The 20,943-nt window shown below is 47.0% G+C and overlaps 1 protein-coding gene across 1 annotated transcript; it reads left to right on the top strand.

The window, feature by feature from the left end:
• Positions 1-399: 399 nt before the first annotated feature.
• LOC146186054 (serine/threonine-protein kinase haspin-like) lies at positions 400-20,219 on the top strand. The gene is made up of 10 exons (XM_084607982.1): positions 400-793; positions 2,582-2,625; positions 3,400-3,482; positions 11,583-11,741; positions 12,824-12,886; positions 13,057-13,160; positions 16,080-16,159; positions 16,438-16,672; positions 19,710-19,776; positions 20,018-20,219. Exons 1-10 carry the CDS (start codon positions 400-402, stop codon positions 20,217-20,219), a joined length of 1,431 nt encoding a protein of 476 aa, XP_084464108.1.
• Positions 20,220-20,943: the final 724 nt, after the last annotated feature.

Consider the following 20,943-nt stretch of genomic DNA (forward strand, 5'->3'; position numbering starts at 1 on the left):
TCTGCTACGCCACATGAGGCCTAAAATACAGTGCTAGTCGCGAAGGCTTTTCATAAAATATAAGCGAATTTCACAGACATTCGTATTCCGACCGCGTGCTTTATCCAGTACATATCCTACTTTCTACAAAACTTTGCATAGCTGGGCTGAGCGCCGTTCAGCCACGGTTTGCGAGACACCACGACAGAATGAGCACGTGTGGGTAGGATATGCAAGTCCTGTGCGCATATGTGTTATGAGTAGGAACGTGTATATGAGGCCCCACCCTTAAATGCATACTTGAATCTTCTTTGGTCACATGTATATCGCTAACAACTGCAGCTTTCTATAATAACCGATAGGGGGTCGCCCAGTCTCATTCCTATTCATGTTCCCTCCCATGTGCCACGGCACGGCGTCATGCCACGTTCGCAGCTGCTCTTCTACATAGCGTGTTCGAGTGTGCTGACTGGCGTGTGCTTACTGGTCACGCTGATGGCCCTGCACACTGTGAGACACGGATCGAACTGGAGGACTCCTTGGTCGGGACGGCAACGGAGACCATACGACGATTCGTACGCACTGCTGGATCGGCGACCATTGCTGGCTGAGAGAAGCTCGCCTCTTGGCGAACACGACGCCGAGGATGAGGACGAGGCTGCACCTGGAAACTATATGCACCAGGACGCTACGGCGGGGCGCCGTGGACTACACAGAAACACATCTGGCTCAGCCACCGGCTCCCTTTTCGAGATCAGCACCTTGTCCGAGATTGGTGCTGGAGAAGGGGCAGCCACCTGGTCGGAGCCAGACGGTATTTGTGAACCGTTTCTGTTTCAGTCCTTGCAGTAATCTAAAGCCAATTATTGCATATTTGTGTGATGGCAGGCTGTTTAGAGCGGAGACTGAGTAGTCGAGCGTTAAAATCTAAAACTGTTTGCGTGGGCAAACGTCCGCTCTCGAAATGAAATGAGCTTGATAGTGTGGATATCAGCAAGTGCGCTTGATAGACGTCAGTGGGCAAAATGGCGGCGACTCTCAGCTGCACTCAGTTTAGGAACAACGCTTAACTTCCTAGATGAGGTATTCATTTGAATTGGTCTACGGAGAAGATATAGCTAACTCACCCACCATATCAGCCACATTTTCCGCCGGCCGCCTTTTCTGAAATAACATGAATTATTGCTCCACTACATATCACGGTTTTTAATATGCTCATCTTTGTGATAGAATGCGTACAAACGAGCAAATATGCAAAGCAGTATCAGAAAAACTGATCATGTTAAAAGCAAAGTATAACACTTCTGTATTAATTGAGCTTTGTGCAAAATTCAATTGTAGAGCAAGCGATGCAGTAAATTCGGCGATAAATTTTATTTCGTGAAATAAAGTATTAAAAAGCAAACAACAATATCGGTGCGTAACTTTATTTATCGGCACCATGGAATGAAGAGGATAAACTCAATATTGGAAATACTGTTTAACCTCAGCCGGCCGCTTTTGTATTCAACAACACCTAAAGCTAGACGGCCGGTCAACTCGATCTACCATGTATCTGTCATTTGAAACTGCATGCGTATCATGGGCTTTAACTGTCAATTGTATGAAAATGATAACCCTCAAACATTATCTTCAGGTAAGGGACGTCAGCCCAGCCACGATATAACCCCTCTCCTCCTTGCTCATGCCACAGGAAAAAGAACACAAAAAGAAACGGGACGGCAGTATGCCAGCATGGTAGTAATGATGCACCTTTTCATCCAGTGCAGTTACTATGCAGTTAATTCCCCGTTGTTATCAAGGCGGTTGTACATTACAAGGTAGACATGGCCAATTTTTATTGTCTGCCTGCAAGCTAGACATTTTATTTCTTTGATGAGATGACTGTGTCCTTCAGAATTGAAAAACATCAGGAGTTGTAATTTCACGTTTTCACGTCAAATTTTAAGCAGCTACAAAACTATTAGCGTCCGGTGACGGCTGCACTCGTGCTTTACTATCAGCAGCCTTTTAAAAGCACTGTCGCCATGAAAGAGGTGCCGTTGCAAGGTCAGCACTTCAGTGAGTTTTTGTTCCGCAAGTTCCAATTTCGGAAGCAATTCTGTTGGGTATGTGCTCAGTTTCTCATTTTCTCGCAATATTTTACACCACTTTTCAATTTCCTTCCTATCCTCAGAGCTGTATGCTGGATATTCTGGCATCGAACAGCTTCGCCTATCTGCTCACGTCACGTTATGACGTCACAGTTTGCGGGCGCATATTCCAACAGAGCGAGAACGCACAGCTACGTGACCCGTACAATGACCGCCGTCTCCTCTGTGTTATTGCCTCTCGCGTATTCCAGATGTGAAATGCACCAAAAAAAAAAAAAACAGCAGAGGCGCCAAATAGGTTTCTCGGCGCTTTACCTTCAGAAGTAGGAGTGAGCACCAGTATGTTTCTTTACCTGTCATGAATCGGGATTCAGGCTTTGTTATCTGCACACGAGCAATGCGGTGTGGTACGGCTCCTGGTGATTTTGTGACGAAGCAGAATGCTCATATAAAGTTGCGTGTTACGGCTGACGAGAGTCTCAAAACATTCTTCACACTTCTGTTTTCAGAGCCAGCCGAAGGCCTCTGGAAATCCGAACAAGCAATCAAGCGGGTAACGTTCACATAAATTTTAGCGTTTCAAGCGGACACCACTTTTTAGGCGAGATATTCCAGCTTTTTGAAGAATACCCAATTTCCATCACGAATATTCCCTGGCCATGACGTGTAGCGGTGTATATTTAGCCTTCGTGAAAAATATTGCTGGTGGTAAAACTGAAGGGTAAGGTTTCATTTAGCCAGCAAGAGCCCACTGAGTGTCAATAAAGAGGGAGTATGCTCAGCTCAGTGTAGTTGTCTAACCGACCGCCTATAACTACCCCCGCAATTATCAGGCAAGAGCTTTGAGTTCTACTGAAGTAAAGCTGTCACATAAAGTAAATAAATACGCTACGCTTTCAGCCATTCGGTAACGGCAGAAATTTCGTACCTCCCACCGGAGTCAAAGCAACCGATCCGTGTAATTTGCAAGCCTGTTATCTTTTGCTCATTAAATTCAATAATATGCTATAATGCTTAATGTTTACAAGCTCCGTGATTTGTAGATTTTTGGATGTTGTTTCGACCACTGTAATTATCTGTGGATTCCTTACATTCTTTCATAGGTTTCATTTCTACAGTTGCTTCATTTCGTGTGCTCTCATGGTACCCTACCTTTTTTTTTTTTTTTCCTCATGCTGCTTTTCCAATAATTACAGCGTTTGATTCAGTACTTTTTTTTTTCTTGGCGCGATACTGCCCATAAGTTTCCTGCAATTTTGTGCGTAACTTCTTCGATGAGCGTAATTAATGAAACAGTCACCTGCGCTGAACCGTGTTTCTCTGGCAGCCCATCGAAGTATTCCCAGGCCGGCTGCTCGACCTGTGCAACCAGGAAACCCCGCTTACCTTCCTTGCCTTCCTTCCTAGCGGGTAAGCAGTGTACAGCTTTGATGAAGTAAAAAAAGGACAGCCTAAATTGCAAATTAAAAGAAAGAATAAAGTCTCCTTTACACTAAAGGTAACTGAGGTGTAAACTTAGTGGTGGCTATTTTGTACGATAATGAATGTGTCGCGAAACCGTGCGCTTCACTTGAACTTTATAGAAACACTTGCGCTACATTGGCTCACCGCGCCTAAAGCAGTTAGGCATTATGCACGGTTTGTCATGATAAAGGACATGGTTTTCACTGGCTCCATTTGCAAAGCAGCATCGCCTGCAATCTGCAACGAAATTCATTAGTGTTTTAAGCACTTCGTTCATTCGTGCATTTGAGTTTGCACTTCACCTTTAATTCTATTTTCTTTACTTCAATTCAACTTGCATCTTGAAAAATAAAGGCATATGATTTAAAGTATGAAACGTAGCTCATTACTTTCAGAGCTAATTTTTGCCTTGCGAATTCGTATTGTGTACATGTTCTCAATCTCGTGGCCACTAGCTGAGTTTCGGTGATCTTCCCCCTCCCACTCCCCACCCCCTACGCTTGCTTTCGTTCTCTCGGATATTGTACCAACATTGAAATCTCTGGAAATAATGCAAATCTCCTCTTCGAGACGCGGCCTTAATTAGGTATAATGTCCTGAAATGCACTTCTGGGCTACCTTGGCAATACGGAGACTCAAACAAAGACGATCTGCTCATTTTCAATACCGTACGCGATCCAGCATCCAAATTGAGGCTCGCCGAGAAGTACACTAGCATACCGGAGGCGATCGTCCTCTTTGATACATAGCGGAAGAACAAATAGGAAGGCATGGACGAGCGCCAACTTAGTCCTAAGGTCTCCTCAGTAGGCGGCATAAGGACTGAAGGAACCCTGAGGAAACATTGAAGACGGAGAGGGCGAAAACAGTCTGTCACCAGTGGACCAAAGTATAGTAAGAAAACTTACGCTATGCAAAGTGTAACTGGGTTAAGGTGCAGAGAAACGGGGCAAGATGAAGAGGGACAAAGACGGGTGAAAATTGGAAAGTAAACGAAAAGAATGCTGCCATTGATTTCGAACCCACCCACGAAGGGCAGAAAATGATCAGAGACAGGCGAGGAAATTGTGTGGTAAAAAACTGTAGAAGAGGTGATACAAACGCAAGAAACTTTCTCTCTCTTTCTTGAGCTTCTGGCTTCCGGTACGCGTCCGGCTTTCCTTGCTAGACGCGTACGCTGAAAGTTCAGACTGAACACCTAAAATACATTTTTGCAAGTATATTCCGCTAGAAAACGCTTAAGCATGCAATTGACATGAAAAATTAAACGCAATACTACGCTGCCATCCGAAATTATTCGTCTTTGGGCGCATTCAACTTGTTACTATAGAGGTGCGAACGCATGGTGGCGCCAGACTGGACCAGGCGTCCATGTTGGTGTTGACAGGAAGATGAAAGGCAGGCTTCACCAACTGCATATGATCAAACCCAGCGCACACTTAGACACAAAACAAAGAACAAAAAGACAAGGCGAAAGAAACCACCAGCACAGATGGTGCCTTCCTTGTTGTGTTGTTTTGTGTCGAAGTGTGCGCTGATTTTGATCATGTATCTGCACCAACTCTCCTTATAATCTGTTCTGCCTTACCCCCTGCTTTTATGTGCCATAGGCAGTCACTCAATACAGAAGAATCTCGAACGCATGTTTGCAACACTCTGAAAGCTAAGGCGACCTAAGCCAGTACATACGCACGGCGCATATATCGGTGCCCTGCGCGCGGCTACCTTGCGTCGCGCACGTATGCACGCGTGGCACCTCGGCTCCGTCAGTTTTTGACAAGAGCCACGGACCAATTCGTCAAACCCCGCAAATTTGGCATCCATCGGACGCAGCAAGTTACCCGGCACACAGGGACACCACTTCAATCCCGGTGGGCAAATTTTTCACCACTTTAGAGCGGACTTTCACTCGCGCTCGGTGGCGCCGCCGCTAAGCCTAACGGCTGCGCCGGCGTGCGGCGGGAAGGAAGCCACTCTCCGCATCAACATGGCGAACGCCCTGCCTCAACGCGGCTACGACCCGGACGCCATGACCTGGTCGACAGTTCCTCAAGCCGGGGAACCCAATTCGGCACCATCGGACCAGCTCCGGGACTCAAATCTCCTCCGTCTCGTTGAGAGCCGCTCTCAGCGCCGGAAAGCCAAGATGACGGCAGACGCCAGGTTGACATCCGGCAAGTCAACCCCACCTCAGCACGACCGCGTCTCGCACACGGCCAAGGATCGCCAACCCAAGTCATCGTGGAGGCCCAGACATCTCCACAAATTCCGCCCCGACGATTTCGTCGTGATCATCAAGCCCCGAACCGCTGTGGCCATTGGGACTGTCTTCCAATGTGGTGAGCTGGGCTTAGCCTTGCGTGCCTATCTCGGCGTGCAAATGGCGTCCGAACTCAGCTTCGTCGTTTCCCGCGAGCAAAATCTTCTCATTGCGAGCACCAAAAACGAATACGTGGCGGACCGTCTGCTTGGTGATTTCGCGATCAAATCAGCTCAAGGAGATGTGCCACTGCGAGGCCATCTCAAGCAAAATGGCGAAGAAATTTGCTACGGCGTCATCACTGTGGCAAATCACGAAACAGCGGAAACCCTGAAAGATGGTGTCCAGTGGAGGCATGGCACTATCTTGGAAATTCGCAAATTTTGAACCTCCAATAAGGCTCGTCTTACTTTTGCCGGAAAAGTGAAGCCACGGACGGTGACCTACAACTCAGAAATTGTCCAAGTGCAGCCCTACCTGCGCACTATCCCAGCCTGCGGTGTGTGTGGCACCGTGGGCCACAGTGCAGACACATGCCCAAATCCATTTCAAGATAAGTGTGGCCTGTGTGGACTACAGGCTCCTTTCGTCGAGGGAGTGCGGGCCCCTCATGAGTGTAAGCTGAAATGTGCTGTTTGTGGTGGCGGCCATGCCACAAACTCCAGAGACTGTACCGCCAAGTACCGCCTCGACACCAATACGACTGCCCAAAAGGGCGGCAAAACTGGCGCAACGGGCAAGAAGCCACGTCAACAGGATCACGTCACCGGCGGTGACGCCACCAATTCCAAGAAGCAAGCGCCTTCAAGCGGGCTGGACATCAAAGGCAACCAAGCGCCACCACCGCCCCCACACGGCGGATCGGGGAAGCAAGCCCACTTTCAACTCAAACAAGGCGAAAGCGGTGCCTGGGCAAATGCGGTCAAAAAAGGAAAACAGGTGAGCGGCTCGGGTAGGGTTGCCTCCTCCTCCCACCCCCCTTCTCCTCACGCTCGCTCGGCGGCCGACGCCGAGCTTCATAACTTGGTAGCTTCTCTCCGGGTCCAAAACGAGATGCTACTTGCCAAAATTGAAGCCCTAGAAACTAAAACTGCTCCTCCCCCACAACCTGCCCCCCAAGCAGAAGCCATGGAGAGCGATGCGGCGGCACCGGTGACCTCGGACTCCTCCGTGGCCATTCTTGAGGCCCGCCTTAACGCCAAATTCGAAACCCTTATCGGGACGGCAATGGAGCGTATCATTGCCAAAGTCATGGAGGCCCTTCCTACCATGATCGCTCAACATGTCGCGAATCTCCCTCGCACGTCTCGCCGGGCCGCTCCTCTCAAAAACGTATCCAGCCGGCCCTCAAAATTTTCGCGTCGAGAAATTGACATCGAAAATGAGGAAGATAGCTGCCCCCTCCCAGGAGCTGATATTCAGCCCCGGGTTGATGGCTCCGGGGCATCTACCTTCCCTCCTCTAACCCCAAAACCTGAACATGGCGGGACAACCTCGGTGTAAGCGTTCCCCCTTATCTAAATTGGCCTCCCCCATCACTGTAACTCAATGGAATTGCCGAGGGCTACGGTCTCGCACTAAGCGGGCCGACCTTCGGCTTTTCCTCTCAACTTTCGAGCATATGCCCGCCGTGGTGGCCCTTCAGGAGCCAGGAAGAGGCGCCACCCTAACAAACTATACGACGTTTCAGCAGGACCCCTCGTCTTGTCTATGCGTTCATAAAAATTACACAGCAAATATGGTCGACTTGAACCTTCAACTTGGCTATTCCCATGTAATGGTGACTCTCCTCCCCCTCCGCAAGCAGGACCCACCATTGCACATTCTAAATGTCTACTGCCCACCTAAATTGTCGAATGTATCATTCTCGGAGCTTTTCAGCCGTGCGCTGAAAGCTGCGGGTCGGGACCCCCTCTTGATTGTGGGCGATTTTAACGCCCCCAGTCGGGGCTGGGGGTACCGCCGTGAAGAGAAACGGGGACGCAAGTTGGCGGAGCTTGCGTCTACGTTGGGCCTCACTCTTCACACAGACCCCGTCCACCCAACACGTATAGGTAACTCCGTGACTCGGGATACGTGTCCGGATTTAACCTTTACCCGCAACATTCAGTATGCTGACTGGGTCAACACTGAGGAAACACTCGGTAGCGACCACTGTATACTAAACACTACAATTGGGACCAGACCATTAGCAAAACCCACAACACAGGCTCGACTCCCAGACTGGTCCAAATTTAGGAAAAATTACAACACAGCTACATCTATACTCGAGCAAGGCTACCAGTCATGGTCCGAACAATTGGTTTCTAGCCTTCGCTCTACCGAAACTAAAATTCAGCTTTCCGAGGCGGTATCAGACGTGGATAACCACCTCCTCCACCTCTGGGAAGCGCGGCATTGCCTTGTCCGCCGGTGGCGCCGACAAAAGCATAACCGTAAACTTAAGGCTCGAATTTCCGAGCTCACCCAGCAGGCGGCCGAGTATGCGGCCCAGCTCGCAGACGCCAACTGGGTGGATCGTTGCAACACGGCGGCGCGGGAGATGTCCAGCAGGAACACCTGGCGGCTCTTCCGCGCTCTTATCGACCCAACGCAGACACACACAGAAACTCAGAAACATTTACAACGTGCCATACACAGCTTTCAGGGCAACACAACTCAGCTAGCGCACAAGTTGCGGGACCAATACTTGTGCACTACCCAGGACCCCCGCGGACCGGCGCACTCTTATGCAGGTTCGGAGAACGCTGAGCTGGATCAGCCGTTCCAGCTCCACGATCTGCGGGCGGCCCTGGCGAAAATGAAACGTGGCACAGCCCCGGGTCGGGACAAAATTACAGTCAAATTACTAGCTAACTTACCCGACCCGGCCTACCAATCCTTATTGGATTACATCAATTTAATTTGGCTTGGGGATGCGCCACTCCCCATCGATTGGAAGACTGCTCTGGTCACTTTCATTCCAAAAGCTGGCAAGGCTATCAACACGGACAACCTTCACCCATCTCTCTAACCTCATGTGCGGGCAAACTAATGGAGACGATGGTGCGTGACAGGTTGTCCAAGTTCATGGAAAATCAACACATCTTCGCAGACTCCATGTTCGGATTTCGCCCGTACAGGTCCGCACAGGATGTTTTGCTACAACTTAATCGGGACGTTCTTGACCCGGTCGAATGCCCTCACAACGACAGGGTCATACTCGCCTTAGACTTGAAAGGAGCCTTCGACAATGTTACTCATGAGGTAATACTCACTCATCTTTCACAAACCCGTTGCGGACGCAACGCGTTCAGATACATTCGGCAATTTTTGACAGATCGCCAATCCTACATTAAAATCCAGGACACCGAACATGGCCCGTTCCAACTTGGAACCAGAGGAACACCACAGGGTGCAGTGCTGTCTCCTCTCTTATTCAATCTGGCTATGATGCACCTGCCGGCCCAGTTGGGTGCTGTCGCTGGTGTGCAGCATGCGCTGTATGCCGATGACATCACCCTGTGGGCCACGCAAGGTTCTCTTGGAGATATTGAGGCCAACCTGCAGCAAGCGGCAACCATAGTGAACCGTTATGCTCGCCGCTGCGGCCTTCAATGCTCCCCTCAAAAATCTGAATTTGTACACATACGCCCCTCACCAAAGTGTACGGCCAAAATTGAGCTCTTTTTAGAGACAGGATCAATTCCTGAACGCACAGAAGTCCGGGTACTGGGGCTCTTTATTCATCAACATAGACGGTCGGACACTACTTTGGCGAAACTCCGTAAGGTGGGGGACCAGGTGGGCCGCATGGTCCGTCGGGTTTCTAACAAACGTGGGGGGTTGCGGTGCAAAGACGCCTTGCGGCTGGCGCATGCATTCGTGACCAGTCGAATCTTGTATTCGACTCCTTACCTCCACCTTCGGAAACAAGACGAGGATGCACTCGAAGTCGTCCTGCGCAAAATTTTTAAGAGAGCCCTCGATCTCCCCGTGAACACCTCCAACCAGCGTCTACTGGGCCTGGGCATGGTGAATACGTTCCGGGAAATCCGAGAGGCTCACTTAACCAACCAATACACACGTCTTTCTAAGACACTGTCGGGTCGCCGCCTCCTTGCCCGGCTACACATCCAACATACCACCCTTATGGAAGATCGTGTACGCCTCCCTTTCGAGTGGAGATGCGCCCTCCACGTACGCCCTCTTCCTAAAAACATGACACGTGAAGAACACAATGGCCGGCGCCTGGCGCGGGCGGAAGCCCTGGGCCGCCATTATGGGTCGAAACCCGGCATTTACTACGTGGACGCCTCCGGCCCCCACCATGGGGGATGGTACACGGCCGCAGTGGTCCACCAGTCTAAAACGGTTAACGGGCTTACATTTCGCGCCCATGACATAACCCACGCGGAGGAGGTCGCCATTGCGCTGGCAGCTACCCACACTGATTCTAAAACAATTATCTCCGACTCGCGAGGGGCCTGTCGGAACGTCGAGCAAGGCTGGGCGCCATACCTAGCCTACCGACTACTTCAAAATTGCACCTACACCGGGGACCCCGCTTACCGGAAAATAGTATGGGCTCCTGCTCATATGGGTCTCGAGGGGAATGAGGCAGCCGACGCCGCCGCCCGCGCGCTCTCTTTCCGGGCTTCCCATCTCGACCCCCTAGATCAGGATTTCGAATTCGAACCCGCGTATTCTTTTAAAGACATTGTTCTTTATTATCAATCTTGTCATAGCCTTTACCCTCGCCCATGTAAAGGTCTATCAAAGACGGAGGAGCGGCTTCTACTCCGTCTTTATACCAACACTCTGCTGTGCCCGGCAGCACTAAAACATTTTAATCCCTCCTTCACGGGCAGTTGTCCGCACTGTGCGGAGAAGTCTTCGGACATCTACCACATGGTGTGGGCTTGCCCATCCAACCCAGCTATTCCTCCTCACCCCAACCCCACTCAGGAGGACTGGGAGGCGACCCTGCTCGGCTGCTATGACCTGCAGGCCCAAAAGGCCTTGGTCGAGCGCGCCCGGGCAGCGGCCGACGCCACTGGGGTCCCGTACTAGGGACCCCACCCAGTATCTGTAAGGGCTGGATGTTCATAGATCCGGCCGATGCATACATCTACCCCTTTTTGATTCAATAAACGTTTGTCACCACCACCACCACCCTGCGCGCCTATCAACTGCGGTAAAAGAATGTAACCAACCAAAAAACAATCATTTAGTACGTGCCATCTTAATTGGCCCAGGTCCCCCTCAGCTTTCACAGCGCTGCAAACAGCTCTTGAAACGGAGTTTGAAAGAGGGATGTTATAAATCATTTTCCATGTTTGTTTGTTTTAATTAAAGTTTGAGTATGTTTGCGTCATAATGCGCGCTTTTTTTTTTCTGCTATCTCTTGTTATTTTACTTTTTACTTATCCCTGTCACATGCAAATATTAGGGTCATCTGGTACTCAGATGTTAGAGGATTTGTTTGTTTGTTTTTTCAAGCGGTTTCAAGCATGAGACAAATATTTTCTAATACTTTTTTCAACTTCTCTCGGCGTTTTAACCCCAGTTTGTCAATTATATGGTTATTTTAACGAGAATAAGTAATGAAAGTGTTTGATCTTTTTCAACCATACTGAATTCTGGTCCGCTGCACCTGATGTAAAAACCATAGTGCAGTGGATGCTTGCAATCACTGCACTTAAACCTCGTTTCCTTTGAGTTGCAAATGCTGCGTATTTTGGTAAGTTGTAAGGTAAAAATAAATAAATTATTAAAACCCAACCAGAAGTTCCCTTGTTTTGCAGGAGCCAGAGGCGTTGCAAGTATCTTGCCCGCGGCCGTCACAGCGAGGTCTTTCAGTTGACCTCGGTGCTCAGGAGGACCATACTCAAGGTGGTTCCGGTCACCGCAGACTTTTCCCAGCAGCATGTCGACGTCATAGCCGCTGCCATCGAGTGTAGCGTGTGAGTGAGATACAGACTCGCTTTCACATGCAAGGAGTGGATGGCTACCGCATGGCCATAAATATAGGTGCTTCTTGTGGCCATGTACCCATACAAGAAGGAATGGTGGGGCGAGAGAGGGGACACAACGAAACTGTTCTTCTACATGGCCCTTCTCTAAACCTCAGTGCAGTGCTTTCTTCGGGTATGCGTTGCTTAGCGGGACATCCCCAACCTCCCTCCTACTCTGCAAAGTGTTAGCACTAGGCACCTCACGAAAAAGAAAAAGAAATGTCTTGGCTACTCGCCTAGATTCACGGTTCCGAGCAATCATGTTTTTCGACAGCAGCATTTCGAAAAAGGTCCTCTAACTGAAGCCTCTACCACGCTGTTGAAATATGCTGTTCGAAAGGACTTTTGTTAGGTATGAAGAACGAAACCAAAACTCTTGCTCGCTGCTCGTTCGGAGAGCGTTGACAATATGTCCTCTCCAACTTAATCTAACTACACCGAAACAGGCAGTTTTCAAGAAGCAAGATATACTTCATGTTGTCTTAGAGCGTAAGCTCTGCTACTCGGGGTGCAGTTTGGATTTCCCTTCACTGGGTCCAAGTGACCTTGACCTATTCAAGTGCAGGTGTCCATTGAAAACTAAGAAATACTGCGCCTTCGTTTCCCAAAAATCAAATTAAACAAGAATAAAAATCAAATCACTGAATTAAAAGGCGGTGTTATAGGCGAAGCTTGACCATCCCCCCAACTCAAACCATTAAACCATGCACCACCTTGCTAAATAATCCAAAATATTGCTTAACATGGCTTCCGCTCGTATAGCTAGGCCGAAATCATGCATAAACCTCCGTCGTATTTTTAATCTTTATGGCGAAGATTTCGACGTGATATGCAGTTCCACGCCTTGAACTGGTGGAAATGGCATCGTGAAGAAACAAATCTCATAATTTGAAAGAAAAACAAATGTTCACAGTATGCCTACGCAGGCAAATTCAAGGGACCAGAACTAGCCCTGTTCACGGAGTTCTTCCTATTGTTCCAGCATCCTTCCTGCCCCATAAGTGACCATCTTCTGTCTGCTTATTTTTCAGCAAGCTCAGCATGCTTAGACATGGAATGCGCTACAGGGCACCAAATTTCATCGAGGTCCAACGGTAAGTGATTAATCGCGACTATTTTTGCTAATTGTTTGAAGAGTCTGCCTTTTTATGCTGCTCTACGCCCCTTATTCATGTCGCAGTTAAGCAGTTTTCTCTTTGTCATCTGTGAATTCCGACGCGCAGACTGTAGTTGACGCTTCAAACGTGTGATTAATACCACGCAGGATAGCTTGCGTCTTCGACCAGTTCCCGAGGTGGCTACTAAGCGGAGATGGAAGCCTCGGTTCTAAAGACTCCCTGGCCGAGAGCCTGTCCTCCGAGATATCCGGTGAGAACCATTTTTAGCATCTCTGATTCCTTTGACGGGTGCAACTCGTTAAAGGTTTTTGTGTTCTTTATTGGCGCACAAACAAGAACAGTCTACAACTTCGCATACTGCTACTTGTTGCAGCTCACAACACATATGGCAAGGTGAAAAACTGTATAGTTGCTCAGAAGCAGTGCGCTTTATAGCGATGCATGAGGCATGTCGTTAATATCTCGTTTCAAAACGCTTTCTGGCCCACAAACAGCCAGCCTTCCGATGGCATCCTCATGACCTCGCGCTGAGCGAACCTTACACAACAGTGCAGCTTATTAACGGGTGTGCCGATAAGATAACCAACCACCAAATAATTTTTTAATGTGAAGAAGCACTGAACCCTATCAAACCTGTGACCATAGGAACGCCTGAGCAGAGTATATATATATATATATATATATATATATATATATATATATATATATATATATATATATAGATAGATAGATAGATAGATAGATAGATAGATAGATAGATAGATAGATAGATAGATAGATAGATAGATAGATAGATAGATAGATAGATAGATAGATAGATAGATAGATAGATAGAATCTATCTATCTGATAGATAGATAGATAGATAGATAGATAGATAGATAGATAGATAGATAGATAGATAGATAGATAGATAGATAGATAGATAGATAGATAGATAGATAGATAGATAGATAGATAGATAGATAGATAGATAGATAGATAGATAGATAGATAGATAGATAGATAGATAGATAGATAGATAGATAGATAGATAGATAGATAGATAGATAGATAGATAGATAGATAGATAGATAGATAGATAGATAGATAGATAGATAGATAGATAGATAGATAGATAGATAGATAGATAGATAGATAGATAGATAGATAGATAGATAGATAGATAGATAGATAGATAGATAGATAGATAGATAGATAGATAGATAGATAGATAGATAGATAGATAGATAGATAGATAGATAGATAGATAGATAGATAGATAGATAGATAGATAGATAGATAGATAGATAGATAGATAGATAGATAGATAGATAGATAGATAGATAGATAGATAGATAGATAGATAGATAGATAGATAGATAGATAGATAGATAGATAGATAGATAGATAGATAGATAGATAGATAGATAGATAGATAGATAGATAGATAGATAGATAGATAGATAGATAGATAGATAGATAGATAGATAGATAGATAGATAGATAGATAGATAGATAGATAGATAGATAGATAGATAGATAGATAGATAGATAGATAGATAGATAGATAGATAGATAGATAGATAGATAGATAGATAGATAGATAGATAGATAGATAGATAGATAGATAGATAGATAGATAGATAGATAGATAGATAGATAGATAGATAGATAGATAGATAGATAGATAGATAGATAGATAGATAGATAGATAGATAGATAGATAGATAGATAGATAGATAGATAGATAGATAGATAGATAGATAGATAGATAGATAGATAGATAGATAGATAGATAGATAGATAGATAGATAGATAGATAGATAGATAGATAGATAGATAGATAGATAGATAGATAGATAGATAGATAGATAGATAGATAGATAGATAGATAGATAGATAGATAGATAGATAGATAGATAGATAGATAGATAGATAGATAGATAGATAGATAGATAGATAGATAGATAGATAGATAGATAGATAGATAGATAGATAGATAGATAGATAGATAGATAGATAGATAGATAGATAGATAGATAGATAGATAGATAGATAGATAGATAGATAGATAGATAGATAGATAGATAGATAGATAGATAGATAGATAGATAGATAGATAGATAGATAGATAGATAGATAGATAGATAGATAGATAGATAGATAGATAGATAGATAGATAGATAGATAGATAGATAGATAGATAGATAGATAGATAGATAGATAGATAGATAGATAGATAGATAGATAGATAGATAGATAGATAGATAGATAGATAGATAGATAGATAGATAGATAGATAGATAGATAGATAGATAGATAGATAGATAGATAGATAGATAGATAGATAGATAGATAGTGCATCTATGGCCGGATTAGCCGGGTGCAGTTCTATATCTGCGCGTGTTCTTTACATATAACAAAAAAATGCGTATATAAAATATCGTCTTAGCATTACTTAGATCATGTTATTCCGGAACGAGCTTTTGATTTTTCGTGCGTTAGCATTAGAACGTCGAATTGTTCAGAAAGAGTGTCGGCGTTGACGTTGACACGTTAGCGTGTGAAGCCCTGGCGGAGAAGGCTGAAATTTAAGAGAACAAAATCTTTTGTCTCGCTTTCAAAAAGATGAAAGAGAGCGGGTAAAGGGAAGGAGAAAAAAAAAGGGGGGGGCGAGATAATGGGTGGCGAATGGATAGGAAACCTCGTCACCCCTCAAAGTCGAGAAGGGGGGGGGAGGGGGGGAGGCTTTGCCCACCCCTTTACTCTGAATGGTGCACGGCGGTAGGTTGGCTAAACTATGCTACATGCTCGCACGATCTGAACACATCAGCGGCTGCGATTACTAATGTTACCGCATCAGCAGTAGCGGGACAGTAATGCTAACGCATACTATACATCGCATTAATCGCACTGGTCGTCTGGTTTTTGTTTTTTTGCATCAAGGTGCCCGCCTATGAGTGTTCTTATCTAAGTATACTCCCTAAGTAACGAAAACCACGGCTGACTCCTGCGCCATCTTTAAAAACTGCACTGAGTAATTCCTCATCTTGTGCCTAAATTTGGAGTTGGAAATTCTACGCAAATAACGCAGACGGCACTCTGCTGTTCTGTTTACAGCTGGGCAGAGTCAGTAAAATATATTGCTAGATAAGCTTATATAATTAATAAACGCTTTTTTTTTTCAGGCACCAATCAATGCTTTCTGACCAGGCATTTCATCGTGTTCGAACTGTGCTATGCCGGCAAGCCACTGTCGCATATAACGGTGCGTTTTCCAAGCATTGTTGATTGTGAGTGTTCTTTCCGACCCTGTCCTAGAGAACCTGACAATCGATTTCGTGTTCATACACATTTGTTTCTCTTATTACAATCTCTCGCGCAAGTGCTAGAATTCTTTTCTGGGACAAAGACTTACATACACAGTAAAATCTTTTACACAAAGTTATGAATACTATTCTCCGCTCACTCCTGAGCTTATAACATGCCTTTTTTCCTTCCCTTCTTACTCTCATGTTAATCCGTTCTGGTGGCTGTCCTTCACAGCTGCGCAGCGCTGTACAGGGTCGGAGCCTGATATTGCAGGCGTCGTGCTGCCTAGCCGTGGCCGAGCGCGCACTGGGCTTGCAGCTGACGGGGGCGGATGCGAGCAAGCTGCTCGTGGTGGCCACCGACGCTGCCAGCCTCGAGTACTGCATGCCGGACAAGCCGCCTCTGTCCGTGGACAGCGCGGGCCTTAGGGCGCACTTGGCCGGCTGCTTGTCGTTCGCGCTCGAACCAGGCGAGTCGGCACATGCTCATAGACCACCCTTTCCCTACTCTCGTAACATCCTCCTCGTCAAGACTTGGTGGTATTTTGAGTGAATGAAATAAGAAGGGGGGGACACATCACTTCTGAGTTGAAGGGTATGACGCGATAGCACAAATGGTTCCTGTCTGTGGGTTTCTTTTTTGTTTTTTTGTTTTGCGGATCCTCGTTCGCGAACAAGAGCTTTGCAGTTCGCTTAGTCACTGATCCCTTCATTTGCGCATCTATTATCCCAAACATATTCATTAGAACACAACCGTTAGCTACCTATGGTTATGTGAAAGACCACCCGACACAGATGTCTATAAGTCGCTTTTTAATCAAGCCATAAGGACATGCCTGCGTGTTCTAGGAGTAGCCTGTCGAAATTATCTCCCAAGGGGATCCTGGAAGGTTCGATTCCCGTCTCAAACAAGAAGCTCGTGATGCCAGCGCCTGCCTCGTGACATAAGGTCTCGTGACATCATACAACCCGCCTGCCAGTTAGTATCCCAACTTGTCACCTGCCAACTACTACCTGCAGAGATTTTCACGCGATTTTCTATTGCACCTATTCCACCTCATGCATCTCGGAGGTATAAACCATCAGACCTCCAGATGCATGTGACCTGCAATAATAGCTCCGGCGCTATCTCGTGAAAATCACCCGCGTCGCTGATGCACTCACGCACAGCACAGCGAACAGCGGGAAGAACAATGAGTGCATATATAATTTGAGGTAACAAGCGCACGAATTAAGCTGGCCAACTCTGGCCGTGCAAGTCACTGATATTCCATAAGAAAATGAGTCGCCCTCTTACATACGAAGTTACGCTGTCGCCACGTGATCTGTTTCGTGCTGAGTTGTAGAAATTCTATGATGCATGCTGTGCTGCCACTGCATCTTTCTCTCCTTAAGATCTAGTAGGCTCTCCGTGTACTGCATTGGCCATCGGCGCACACTAAAAAATGTTTATTTGAACGTTCCTGCGTGGGAACTTCCTTCCTTTGTCTAGTCGCCGCTTGCTACACAAAAGCAACTTTATGGTAAGGACCTTCTGAATGTGTTATTTCTCAAGCACTTTCGCTGAAAAGACGAACTTAATCCATTCTCAATACTGGTGCCCAGTTCACTGGGCTCGAGCCCGCGGCATTGCCTGGAAGAGGATGCTTCAAGGTTGCTGTTTGAACATTTGAGTCACTCGCATCGATCACCCTCCCAAATAAGCAATGTGCTTACAGTAGCGAAAGCTTAGCATAGCTAGAAGCTGAGCTACACTGGTTCAGGTTTGCGTATTTCGCCGGTGCCTCCAATGGGGCCGCTACTGCGCATACGCAGTCACCATGGCGACCGGCTCAAGCGGAGCCGAGCGTGACGTCTGCCCGACCACCGACCCCTCCACCGCGCGGCACGTGACCTGGCACAAGCCGCTATTGCGCATGCGGCATAACCATGCAACCCGCTGAGCCGTTTCACAGGTGATTGATTTATTTATAGGAAGGGAAAGGCGCGGTAACTGTCTCACTTGTTTTCTGTGGACACCTCAACCGCACCGTAAGGAAAGGGAGGAAGGTGGGAGTGAAAGTGGAAAGAGAAGCCGTAGTGGAGGGCTTCGGAGTAATTTCGACCACCTGGAGATCTTTAACGTGCGTTGACATCGCACAGCACACGGACGCCTCTTCCACAGGTGTTCCGACGCTGCGCTCGCTACAGAGGAGGAAGAGGAGGATAGCGGCGCCCCAGCTGATGCGCGCGCCGGCACGTAGAGGAGCAGAAGGCAGTCTCCACACAGAGCATGTTCGCGTGGAACAGGAAAGAGTCTACCGGCATCGCACGCGCAGAGGATGAAGGGGAATTCCGCCTGCAACGGAATAATTTCGATCGCCTGGGGATCTTAAATGCGCACTGACATCTCACAGCACACGGATGCCTCTCCATTTCTCTCTCCGGGAATTTGCCACGGGACCCGACGCGGACCAGGATTTTGATTTCTGCCCAGTTTACAAATTTAAAAAAATATGTGAATATTACAGATCTACGCACCAAACTCTTCCCACCCCGTGCAAAGGGCTGGGGAAGGCTAACGAGCGGGTGCTCCTGCGCCTGCTCACCAATAGAATGTTGTGCCCGGCTACTCTAAAACATTTTGATCCGCAATTCGACGGGCTGTGCTCGCACTGTGGGGAGATGTCTGACACCTACCACATGGTGCGGGCCTGCCAGAAAAACCCATCTTTGCCCCCTATCCCCAACCCCACCCGAGAGAACTGGGAGGTGACCCTGTCCGGCTGCTGCACCCTAGAGGCCCAAAAGGTCTTAACGCAGCGTGCCCGGGCTGCGGCAAACGCCAATGGAGTGCCTGTCTAGGCATCCCACCTAGTGTATATACCTCTATGTATTATAATAAATGTTTTCACCACCACCACCCCCATCTCCATTTTGAGTTTTCACCATCATCCAAATTCGGTTCAGCAGCGTTGTACCAGTTTTTCGACGCATCAGCGTAAAGGTCCCGCTTTTTAGAAAATCCGGCAACGACGCTGTCAACGGTGGCTTCGGCGTCGATGTAGTGAACAAAATTCCCACGGGCATGCCTTGGCAGGTCACAGCCGGCAATTGACACGGGCAGGAAAATGAGTGACGTCACGATACTACATGACATGGCCGAGTTTACAGGTGCTACCATCTTGGGCGATTCCTTTGAAATGGAAATCGATAACCAATCCCGACGTACATCGCGCTTTCCCTTAGCTACGAAGTGCACAAGGTCGCACGACTTGGTTTAATGTCGAATCCCATTTCTATCGTATTCTCCTTTCACATATGACTGTATGCTAACTAGTATTTGTGAGGTAATTAAAAACACGAACAAAAAGAGTCATGGTTTCTCCTATGGCAAAGTGCTTGTACATGAACGATGACCCACAGGGAGATGACAGGTGTTATACGTAATGCTCTCATGTCATATTGTTAAAGATGGAGCTTAAATGTTTCCCCATTTTATTTTTACCCTCCTTTATTTAACCGCAGAGGCAGACTCGGACAACGACTTGGCGCTTCACGACACAGCGGTCAAGAGCGCCTTCTCCAAGTGCAGGTACAAATGCAAGTTACAGAATGCTACATTTGTTTCCGCGTCAGAATTTTAGAGGGTGTTGCAGTGTAAAATCAAAGGGGATATATCTGCGTTAAAAAGTTCATGGATCGCTAATGTCGTTATTGTTTACGACCACCAGAAGATTTTATAAAGAGGAGAGCCTGATTCACTGCAAAAATATTAGCCGTGAATCATTTGGTGTCATGCATAGTTACGTTATTCTTTTTTTTACCTCACTCAGCGGTCAAAGAGCGCAGCACTTCGACGCCAACGTGATGTGGTTGGCCACCGTGCTCGACTGCGTGGTATGCAAGGTCCGCGCAGAGGTTCCCGAATCCCGGGCACGCAACGAACGTTCCGTACTGGAAGAGCTGCTGTCGTGGCAGGGTCGCCTGAAGCGGTGCGCCACTGTCGGCGAGTTCGTCGCTTCGCTGGGCCTCTGAAGACGACGGCGATGTCGGTCCTATCCGTAACGACACCGTCTAGCTCTCCAATTTCTTATCGGCCAAATTAAACTGTCCCCCTCCTTCCATTAGCGCAACAAAGCGTGATTCTGTCAGTAATTAACTGTTGCGCAGAGTTCTTAAAGGACGACAAGAAAACTTGAAACTAAATTCATGAAACAGCAGAGAGCATTAGGAAATAAAATGATAGCGGTAAAGCTATCAGACATAGGAAGAGAGGCGAGTTGACTATGAAACAAAACCGGGTTAAGGAGATATTGATTAAAATTGAGAAGACTGGGGCGATATGTGAGATACTAGTGAAGACAGCTGTGCTAAAAAGAGCAGAAAGTTGTGCGAGTTGGTTCTATTACATTGTTTGCCCTGATTATGATCATGGGGGGAGGGGGAAAATGAAAAGGGTGAAATATAGCCTAAACAAAACTTCCGCTTCTTACCCCCTAAGGTATGTCCGAATAGGATTTTCGTAAATAAAGCTGATTGTGATGCCTATCAGCGTTAGAAATTGTGGCCATGGTATAAATGCAAGCAAAAATAACGAAATATCAAACAAAAATACAGTCGAACGTTTCTCTGGTTTGAAGTATTAGCACTGCCATTAATACAACGATTTGTAGTTCGTGGGGTTTAACGTCCCAAAGCGACTCAGGCTATGAGAGACGCCGTAGTGGACTCCGGAAATTTCGACCGCCTGGGGTCTCGA

This window comes from Amblyomma maculatum, chromosome 6, assembly GCF_055883805.1.
Source record: "Amblyomma maculatum isolate TAMU_Amacu chromosome 6, ASM5588380v1, whole genome shotgun sequence".
Taxonomy (NCBI): Eukaryota; Metazoa; Arthropoda; class Arachnida; order Ixodida; family Ixodidae; genus Amblyomma; species Amblyomma maculatum.

Bases quoted from the DNA above. Each gene is read 5' to 3' on its own strand.
- LOC146186054 (XM_084607982.1), top strand. From the start codon at position 400: ATGCCACGTTCGCAGCTGCTCTTCTACATAGCGTGTTCGAGTGTGCTG. The intron at 794-2,581 runs GTATTTGTGAAC...TTCTGTTTTCAG, and splicing joins CACCTGGTCGGAGCCAGACG to AGCCAGCCGAAGGCCTCTGG. The intron at 2,626-3,399 runs GTAACGTTCACA...TTTCTCTGGCAG, and splicing joins CCGAACAAGCAATCAAGCGG to CCCATCGAAGTATTCCCAGG.